This window comes from Phycodurus eques, chromosome 12 (genome assembly GCF_024500275.1).
Source record: "Phycodurus eques isolate BA_2022a chromosome 12, UOR_Pequ_1.1, whole genome shotgun sequence".
NCBI classification, from domain to species: Eukaryota; Metazoa; Chordata; class Actinopteri; order Syngnathiformes; family Syngnathidae; genus Phycodurus; species Phycodurus eques.
This window is the reverse complement of record NC_084536.1, coordinates 10,588,678-10,599,630: the sequence shown is the minus strand read 5'-3', so window position 1 is coordinate 10,599,630 and position 10,953 is coordinate 10,588,678. Positions and strand designations below refer to the sequence as shown.

Below are 10,953 nucleotides of genomic sequence, written 5' to 3'. Positions count from 1 at the left end.
CCCCAGTTTTTGGTGTTCTGCGCATTGGTAAAACAGTCAAGATGAGTCATTTGCAAACTCCTTATGCAGTAAAATATGTCACCGACTGTACATTGGAATTGTTTGTCAGTGTGCGCAGCTCCTGTTTCAATCCAGCCTCATAGGTGAGAGTACTGAGCATTACAAACAAGTCTGCCTTCTCCCATGGAATCAGACAATTGTAACAGATGCCCAGACTAGAAAATCGTTAAATTGGAGAGCTAGTAGAGCTCTGGATAAGAAAACATTGGATGGATTGTGGTTTGTGGCTGGTGCTTGGAATCTGTTCAGGTACAATGAAATCTCAAGACGAATCAAGGGAATTTGGGAGCGAACTGTACAGCCCAGAGTCAGCAAGCTTGGATTGGTTATGATCTGGGACACTTTGCTACATCTGACATGGGCCGGTTTGAATCTGTGCAGGGAACAATGAGATCTCAAGACTATAGAGGCAATTCTGAAGACAAATGTGCTGCCTGGGGTCAGGAACCTTGGATTGGTTATGTTCTGGGGCTGCTTTGTTAAATCTGGCTTGGGTTTTTTAAAAATCTGTGCAGGGTACAATGAAATTCTGAGACTATCAAGTCAATTTTTAGAGAAAGATCTGTTGCCCAATGTCAGAAAGCTTGGTCTCGGTTATGTTCTGGGGCTGCTTGCTACTTCCGACGCAAGGTGTCTTGAATCTACTGTGAATCTACCACAAAACGAACAACTGCCTCATTAATGATGAAGCACAGTCTGTGGGTTCTTCGTTGGCCCATACAATTTCCCCACAGAAGGTATCAACATTAAAAGTTTGTCTTCCTCGACAAGCCTGCAAGAGGATTGACTATTTCATAACCGGACCCAAAAATGTCCCTTGTTATCCGCTGCATTTCTCTCCAGGGCCCTCTAAATTAACTGTAATGGACGTGTCCACATCAAGCAGCAGCATACAATGTGTTTGAAAGCGAAGCCTTCCCACAGGAAGACGGCGGTTCATCAAGCACGCACTCAGCACTAGCCCAGAGTTGCTGATCCTGTTTTGTGTCTGGGGCGTCCTAAATAAGTCCTGCGAGCGCGTCACTGTGTGCCTCTTGAAGACAGATGCTGAGTCCTTTAAACAAGAGCTTGATGACAGATGGAGAGAAGGGAGTGGAAAGAACACAAAAGGGAAGAAAGCAGCATGTCAAGTGATGCTGAGCATATGCGGCGCACTTGAAAGGAGGACAGTGCCATCTAGAGACATAGGAGTAACAGCCGCCAAGCACACAAGCTTGCCCTCGCCGATTTTTGCTTATTTGCAGGATCTAAATGTCAATTCTAACATTCAGGGTTCACTGTAGTAGGCTGTTACATTTTCACATTGCTCCAGTTGGTGGTGACCCAATAGTACTTGGGAAGTAGTCAAACATGAAGACTGAAATATACCCAATAAAGACTTAATTGTACCGAAGTAACTGAACTGAATTAACAGCATTTAAAAACCAAAATGCACGATACTTGTGTAAGTAGGAAGCTCTTTCACTCCATGGATTTTTGCAATGTTTAAAATGATTACAGTATACATTGACTGATTTACAAATAAAGTGACACATATAGTAAAGCACTTTATTATTATTGTTTGAGAATCTAATTGTAGTTATCTGCTTGCATTCCTAAACAGAAAAATTAGTTTTAGCGGCTAAATTTTGCATTGGATTAAGAAGAGAAGCCAGCTCAAATTTGGGGATTAAATGCCGACTTCAAAATGTTTAAATAAAGGCATATTAAGTAAATAATAATTTTGAGCTTTTTGCAAAAGTTCTGGAAAGAGCCCTAAACCATTTAGTTTTCACTTTTTTTTTTTTACATCAAAATATGTCAAATATGTTTAATATTGTACACCTCTAATTCAAAATATTTAATGCCCTCTTTCAAGGTCAAAATTCAACCCTCAACACAAGACTTTTTAGGTTTTATGGCTTTTTCAAAAATTTATATTTTAATATATAATAAATCATGTATATGATTTTTATTTCGTGATTGCAAATAGTTATTTCTTGTCCAATTAAATGAATGCTTAGGAAAGCAGCAAACTCGGATTTCAAATTATTTTCTGGCCTGCTTTTACAATACTTTCCTCGCTGAGTAAAACCTTTTATATTGCATGTTGATATATCCCAAAAACAGACATAAGGAAATTGAAAAGGCAATGACAGTTGTAAGCTAAGAAAAAACTACAGCAGAGTTAAACATGGAGAAGACTTGGTTCTGTTGTGGGGCTGCTTGCTACTTTGGCACAGGGTGCTTTGGATCAGTAGAATCAAATCTGAAGAGATGATTTTCATTTTGCAGTAATTAACAGATTGTTTTTATTTTTGTCAGTTTCAAGTTTCATTCATTCATTCATTTCAGCACTCATTGTGGGTTTTTGTTCTCGAAGGGAAAAGAGCCAAAAAATTGGTATTTTGAGGTTGAGTTCAAGCAGATCTAAAAAAAAAAAAAAAAAAAAGTCCCTAAAGAAGAAAAAATTTACACGGGGGGAGAATTTTCTTCACATCCCGGTAAAGCCGAAAGCCACCTGTGTCAATTTAGATGATGAAGGAATACAGGAGAGAATTTAGGATTAATACAGTATTTTATTTTTACTGAATATCAATAAATAAGACATACAAGGGAAAATACAAAGAAGAGTTTGAGCAGCAGACTCAGTGAATGACAGCCGGCTTTCTGTACCATTAATGATAATTGTTCTTTTTAGCATAGTATTAAATTTGCTTTTTTTTTTTTTTTAAATAAATCATGGCTACATGAGCATGCATGCTATAACATTTCTTGTCCATCTAATGCATTCAAATCTCTCCATAGCCACCTGTTCTAGTTCAAATGGATTGCATGTACTTTTATAAAGATTGCACTATTGATTCCTTAGTTCAATTGCATAGCATGCTACTGTACAGAATAGACAATAAACACAGTAATAAAATGCATTCAATTATAAATATATTGCGTCCACCAGAGCCAGAATTGTCACGGTTTAAGACTGCCAAGAAGCCAAGGCTGTCAGTTTTGATGAAGCAGGAAGTTCTTGATGGTTTCCGGAAGTGGCAGTGACGGAATATGGTGCAGACGTTTCTTGCCCATGGCTTTACGGATGGCAATGCGGCACAGGTGGGTCAGCCTGCGAGGGCAACCTGGCACAGGCACGGGCAAACACAGACGGCAAATGACCAGTGATGAAGTTGGTGGTGTTACAAAGAAAGCCATTTTTTTCTCTCAAAATTGGTGGATTAAAAAGTAGCGCTTCATTTATATTGTTTGTATTATCTCCTTCAATGATTTGTTCATTAATTTTTAACTATTTTAGATGTGTATTTCACTTTTTTATTTCATTAAATATTTTTTTTACTAATTACAATTACAAGAATGAAAAATATAATACAATGGGCATGAATTATTCAATTAAATTGTAATTTTGTTGTAGCAATTTAGCCATTTCCCCCTAAAATTGGTTAATTTAAATGTATTAATTCATTTTTATGTTGTATTTATCTAATTAAATGATTTAATGTACACTGAAAAATTTTACAAAAACGGTTGATAAAGTAGAAATAAAAAAAAATATATATATATATATATATATATATATATATATATATATACACACACACATATATTAAAAAGATTTCAAAATATTTGTATTAATTACAATTAAATTAATTATAAATCAAATTACAAAATGAGGAGGAATAATTTATCATTAAAAAACAATGACATATTTTACATACACTTTTTTTTCCTCACCTACAGTATGAATGATCTACATCACTCGTCGGTGAAAAATAGGGTTACACTGGACAGATGGGCTAGATTCAAGCCCATCTATTCATTGTAAAACTCAAATGTGGCTGGATTTCAAGAGCAGGGGAGAATGCCTTGGTAATACTGCCTATACTGTAAATCCAGTTTCAAATGTCTGTGAAACCTTAGTGGAGTTCAACGCTTACACTGTGAAAGAGTGACTACATACTGTAAACATCTAGATGCCCATTACGGGTTTATGGAAATCCATCTGAGCGGCCGAGAACATTGAAAAACTGTGATACCACAGACCGCTCTATAAGATTATGTGACACAGTACTCTCATGTGGTTTAGGGTAGCTATGCAGTTTTAGGCTTGAATACTACGTAATCCAGATGATATGTAATAAAGCGTACACCTCAACTTCTACAGAGAATTGGCCTACAAATATGAAAAGTGGCTTCCATTTCATTTCCTTTTGTTGGGTCTCATAAACTGCAAGCATGGCAAGAACATGCAAACTGCACACAGAAAGACCTGAGCAGAGATTCAAACCCAGAACCTCAAAACTGTGAAGCAGACTTGCTTCCTATTAGTCCACCAGGCCGCCAATGGTCTTCCATAGTCATACGGCTTTTACCAGTTTTTTATAAACAGGTGTGGGGGCGGGGGGGGGGGGGGGTCTGAAAATTAATATCTATTCCCCTCTGGACTGCGGTTAAAGTTTTACAGCCACGTTCGAAATTCAGCCGTGAAGTGCCACGCCGTTGAAATGACAGAAGGTGATGAGGCAAACATTGCCTAAAAAGCTGAGCTGACTCAATAACTGCAGCATTCCGAACCTCCTCTGGCATCAAACATCAACACGAAACGTCGCGTTGGCAGCTTCGTGGCATTTGTGTCCGTGGCACTATGCATCTTGGGTCATATTCTTCCGTTTGCGCTGAAGACAAGTCCTTTTTTTACACGCACCTTTCATCAACACAGATTCTCCCGTCCAGACTTCTGACACACCAAACACACATAACCTAGTAATGAACGCGCAAATAGCAAAGAGGCGTGATTCACTGACAGCTGAGATTGGCGTCCAACCATGGAAATGTGGCTCTTTCCTTAGACTTGTGAATGTCATTGAAATCCATGAACATTTTTTAAATGGAAAAGGCCTGACACACATACATTGCTCCTCACATTTGTATGTGAGCATCATAAGCAAACGACAAAAGAAAAATGAAAAAAAGTCCAATAAGTGCCAATACAATTCGCCAATAAATATCACAGCTAAAATCCCGTCATAGCTGCCTCACAGCGCCTCTTTGATCTACTCCATAAAATATTTTTTTCAGTCTCTCTCCATTTGGTAGAGTTCTGCAAGTCTCTTTTACAATATTATTAGTACGTGTTGCGTGTATTGTAACTGCCCGCAAACTTTGAGTGCAAAAAGATGTTGAACCTTCTCGGGTTGAGACTGCAGCCTCTGACATGTAACAGATAAGTGCTTAAGTTGACTGGCGAATGCGCATACTACCAGATATGACGGGAAACGCCAACATTTTAGGGCTGCTCCACCCAGAGTGCGTACCCGGCACGAAGGTGCATAAATGACAGACAGGTCGGTGGCAGAATCTGCACAGCAAGAAAAGTGCGCAACTTGACTTTTCCCCCATGAGCGATTATGGTCCCCAACTTTTTAGGAAGTGTTTGGGTGAAGTCCATCTTAATACCAATGAATTGACAATGGAATGTCCTGCAACCCTTTTTAGATGACTTAGTTACTTCCCACCACAGATATAGTAAATGGCTTGACTCACTCCTGGCTTCCAGGAAGGTCCTGAGGGCTTCCGGATCCACCTTCCTACGGTTGGGAGCGTCAACTTCCGACTCGTCCCACGCCACGTGTGCCGGCTGGGCCCCGTGGTCCAACAGCAGCTGGACGAAGGCCGCCTCGCAGCCGTGTCGCAGCACGGCGTCCAGCAGGCAGGAGGCCAGGCCACGGCTCAGGGCGCCGTGGCAAACGGGCCCCGAGTAGTTGAAGTCGGGCTGAGCGCCGGCCTCCAGCAGAGCTCGGAAACAGTGGAGGTGGTGGTAGGCGGCGCTGATGTACAGGGGGCACACCACCAACGTATTGAGGGTGCGGGCGCTTAACAGGAGCCGGGGACCCAACAGGTGGTCCATGTCCACGTCAGCATTACACCTGAAACAACATCACATCACTTAGCAACAATTCACAGCGGTGCCTTGAGGTCAAAGTGACCCAAGTTGAGTTTTGAAAGATATGAGAAGTTGTTCGAGTGATACTGAATTTTGCTTTGACTTGCAAGCAAACATTTGAGCTACAAGTACTACATGGTAGCAGCAACTTAAATCACAACAAGCAGCAGTTTGGCAGATTCTTCAAAAAGAGCCTTCAAGCTGTTTCTTGCCACTCCAAGTTGAGCTTTACTGTCAAACTAAACATGAAGCTAAGACAATTACGCGCATATTCAAAACAACCACATAACTTTGCCTGTAAGTCTGCTAGCTTAATGCTAACACATCATGGGAAACACCATAGACAGGCTAAGAAATCGCATCTGTGTTGTGGTATTATAACCCTTTAAGCAACAGATATTTGAACACAAACAGTGGAGCAACATATGTAGACAGATAATATAACAATACTCACTGGCATATATTCCTTATCGTCTGGGAAGAACGACTAATATTACTGCGGCTTACTGAAGAGCTGTGACCATCTCCATGTTTGTCCATATGGCTGTGTTATACTGCCCCCAGGTGGCCATGGCACACACACCAGGAGCAGCATAATGTCCATAAAATTGAAGCAAAAAAAGTGGCAAAAACTGTTGAATTCTTTACATTACGTTTTTACATATGTTTTTATAAAGTACTATATTATAGACTGCTATTTTCTTATTTGTTATTTTTTTTTAATTTTTGTTTTTGTTTTTAATGGGGGGCTGCAACGGACTTCTGGAATTTCCATTGATTTTAATATTTGGGATGCGAGTGTTGCAGGTTACAAGCGTGGTCACAAAATGAATTAAACTCATATCTCAAGACACCACTGTATGTTGTATAGTTGTTATAGCATATGTACGAGTGTGATATAGTTTTGGCATCAGGATAAATACCGTAATTTGTAGGAATAAACTTGTCTCATAATCCGAATAGTGTTGGTTTTGCTCTACAGTTCATTTATATTGAATACAGAGTAGACTTGATTTCATGGATAATTGTGTAACATGCATTTTATATTTAAATACAGAGTAGTGATTCAATTCCACAGATAATGTGTAACTTGTCTCACAATGCTTATAGTGATGTTTTTGGACTAATGGAATAACATTTTAGGAGAATCTATCCAATTTCGAGCATGTTCCTGTCAGATCTCCCTGTCCTTTCTCTGCTCTGTGGGGCAGTAGAGTGATTTCCTAACAAGAGTGACTCCCACCAGGATTTTGTCCAACCCTCTCCCGAGCGAACCTGATGAGTTCTTGCAGCACGTCGAGCCGTCCGACCCGCGCGGCGTGGTAAAGCGGCGTGCTGCGGTGGTGGCGGCTCCCGTTGGGGTCGGCCCCGGCCTCCAGGAGGATGCGCACGCAGTCGCGGTGACCGTTGACCACAGCCACGTAAAGCGCCGTCTGGCCTTTGACGTCCACCAGGTCCACGTGGGCTCCTCGCGCGATCAGGTACGCCACGCAGGCGGCGTGGCCCGCCGTGGCCGCGACGCGCAGAGGCGTGCAGGGCAGACAGCCGCAACACCACACCGATTTCTCATTGATACGCCTGAGAAATGAGGAAAGGGACACAGCCTGGACTGGTCACCAGTAAATCGCAGGGCACATGCACTGTAGACGAACAACCATTCACACTCACGTTCACGCCGGTGGGAAGTTTCACCAGGCCGGCAGTCATCAGGGATGTCGCTCTCGCGAGAAATGAGTGAGTGTTTTCCGGTGAAAGGGTTCAACACTGACATGGTGTTTTAACAGCCACACTTTCCCAGATTCCGATTCTTTTAGGGGGGTGGGTCAAAAACGTTTGGATGGTTTAAATAAAGGGTGTCCAAATGATTAACATCCATTTTCTTAGCAGCCTGCAGCATAAACTAAAATGAACATTTGACTCAGCGTTCTTCATAACCAGTATCAATATCAAACCTATGAACTAAAAGGCAATGTGTGTGGAACTAACCCAATTGAATTAATATTTATTAATTATTGTTTTAGCTAAAAGTTATATATAGCAATGTTAAAATAGCTTTTTTTGCGACTGTTTTATAACATCAAATGGTTTATATGGGGAAGTTTTAACTTGGCTTCCTGTTTTAAGCCTTTTATTTTGAAGGGTATGCACCGGAACTCAACATTTTGGCACGAAAAATAACTTAACACACGGCACCAGTAAAAATGTATTTAAAACGTGACCAAAGAAAAGAGTAATGAATGGAACCAAATGCTCTGTAAACCGTTGATCCCTTTCCCTACCCACCGATGAGGCACAAGGTTAGTGTTTGTGATACTGTGAGACAACTTTTTGGGGAATTTTGTCCCAATTCATTGTGATGTAAAGTTGCGCGTTGTGTGAATAAGTGTGAATGCGAGTGCGATGAACGGGGTTGACATCCATGTTTCCCGCATCCTTGCACAATGAGCAAACCCATCCATTTCCTTTTTTTTTTTCTCCCTCCCGAGAATGAGCTCCCCCTTACTGTCGAAAGGCATCTTCCTGTAGCAGGTTCCTCAGGGTGTGCAGATCCCCGACGTAGGCGGCGTTGTGTAGCCGCATGTCATCCTGCTCCAAAGGCTTGTCGCAGAACTGCTCCTCCAGCCATTCCTTCAGGTTACGACCTGCCCACGACACCCAGTTTAACGCAATTATTACCAGCGAGCAAAAGGAGTACGCCCTGAACTGGTCGCTAGCCAATCGCAGGGCACATATAAACAAACAACCATTCGCACTCACATTCACACCTACGGTCAATTTAGAGTCTTCAATCAATCTACCACTTATGTTTTTGGTATGTGGACCGGAGTACCCGGACAAAACCCACACAGGCACGGGGAGAACATGCAAACTCCACACAGGGGGGGCCGGGATTTGAACCCCAGTCCTCAGAACTGTGAAGCAGATGTTCTAACCAGTCATCCACGACTGTCATTGGGATGCTAAATTTTCATGTGATGTGGGAGATCTGCTGCCTTTGTTTTCACATGTTTTTTTCAGTACCGATACCTACTAGTAGTCAAGGAGACGGATAACCAATATTGGAGGGAAAATATTGCCGTCAAAAATTTCAATAATACAAACTCCAACACCTAACTTCGTTTAAATACCGTTAAGCATATATTTAAAAAAATAGCTTTTCAGATTTACGACATGTTAAATGTTTTTTTTTTTTTTTTATATTAGACAATAGACATTTGTGTTTTAAAATCCTAACAAAAAGGGCAGGGTGCTCCCAGAATCCGCAGTATGTTTTATGAAGTTAAATTAAAACTTAAACAAATCAATAAATATTTCCCTAAAAGTCAGCTTTAAATTGAAAAAAAAAAGGACCGATGCCAATACGCGTCAAAATGCCGAATGCTGGCGCCAATTATCGGCCCAGCGCATAATCAAGTCTACTGCCTCCCTAATTTCGACAGCCACACTTTTTTCAACTTTCAACACTCTCATTTCCCCCCCCCCCACCCTCAGGAGATGAGAGTGTTCCAAAAGCCAACGTTTATCTTGGGGTGTCATTTTTCGGCACACCCTCGGAGATATGAGAGTGTTTCGACACGCACACTTTTTGTTGCACGCCCGTGAGAGATGTGGGTGTTTCAGCACATACATTTAAGGTGTTAACAACCAGTTTGAAGCTGTCGCCACTATGTTTTTAAAATGGAAACCACAGCATATGAAACATAACCTTTAATCTAATGACAATTGTAATTGTCCAGAGTCAGTGCTTCGAAATGAGATTGTTTAATTCTGAGCACAGCCACGTCTCTAGTTGTGAGAGCATGTGCACACGTAAGCAACCACATTATCTCTGTTGTTTATTTTTACTTCACTGGAAAAGATTTCCTTTTTTTTTTTTTTTTTTTAAACGTGAAAACAAGTTGTGAAAATACTTATTATATATGGCTTTTGTTTTATGGTCTTCTCTTAAGAAGCGTAGGAGTTACAAGGCCGTTACCACAAAGTAAACAGCGTGGTTTGTTCAGAAAAGTTGAAGTAAATTGAGTTTGAAATACAACTTGAAAACAATTCAGTGCAATAAATTCAATCAATCATAACCTCAGTTGTTGTTCATTTAACTTTTGAGGTGTGAATACTTCTTTTCGTGTTATGATTTGAGAAAAAATATTTTATTACCACTCCAATATATGTTGCGACTGGAGCAAGATTGTATGACTTGACTTGCTTAACCAAGTAATGACTTGAATCGACCCCCCAGTGAGTTGGGACTTGCTTGAGACTTGAAGGTTATAACTTGAGTTTGCACATATGTGACTTAATCCCACCTCCGGTGGTGACTACACAAGAGTGAATACTCGTATCGAACACCCTTAGTATTTTCACACCCACGGGGAATAAAAAAAATTAGCTGTATAAACAGATATTTTCTTTGGATGCACAAAAGCATTACTGCTTTTCTTTCACAATTCAATTATTATCTTAGTAAAGCGGATAGTGATGCAGCGTTTTGTTTGATTGGATAAGTGCCTCTAATGTGCATTGGACGTGTAAATCTGTGAATGTGTCTAAAATGATTGCGGGGACCGTGTCGGCATCTTGATCTTGAACGATGGAGCGATGCGGCGCTGGAGCACGAATACCTGCTGCAGTGGCACCGGGCAGATCGGAGACGGTGATGAGCGGAGCTAAATGACAGCGAGGCGGCTTGTCGACATCGGCTTCGGGACCCTCGGCCATGCTTCGTGCTCCGAAACTAAGTGGGGGCCGGCCGGCTGGGTGGGTGGGTGGGTTGGGTTGGGTTGGTTGGTTGGGCTTCTTCGGCGGCGGTCGCTCAAAACGGCAGACGAGGCGAGCTAGGAAAACAAACAAAGTTGACGGTGCGGACGCGCGTCAGCTGAGCTCCGTACGTTACTTCCGTACGGAGCTCAGCTGCGTTTAAAGGGACAGGACGCTCGGTCGACGGGGGGGGGGGGGGGGGTCCT

At 41.5% G+C, this 10,953-nt stretch overlaps 1 protein-coding gene across 1 annotated transcript; it reads right to left on the bottom strand.

Annotated features, from left to right (window-relative positions):
* Window positions 1-2,627: 2,627 nt before the first annotated feature.
* asb1 (ankyrin repeat and SOCS box containing 1) lies at window positions 2,628-10,859 on the bottom strand. Its single transcript, XM_061691916.1, has 5 exons — window positions 10,612-10,859; window positions 8,496-8,634; window positions 7,268-7,570; window positions 5,593-5,975; window positions 2,628-3,173 (listed from the first exon to the last, which is right to left on the bottom strand). Exons 1-5 carry the CDS (start codon window positions 10,706-10,708, stop codon window positions 3,043-3,045), a joined length of 1,053 nt encoding a protein of 350 aa, XP_061547900.1. The 5' UTR covers window positions 10,709-10,859; the 3' UTR covers window positions 2,628-3,042.
* Between the last annotated feature and the right edge of the window lie 94 nt (window positions 10,860-10,953).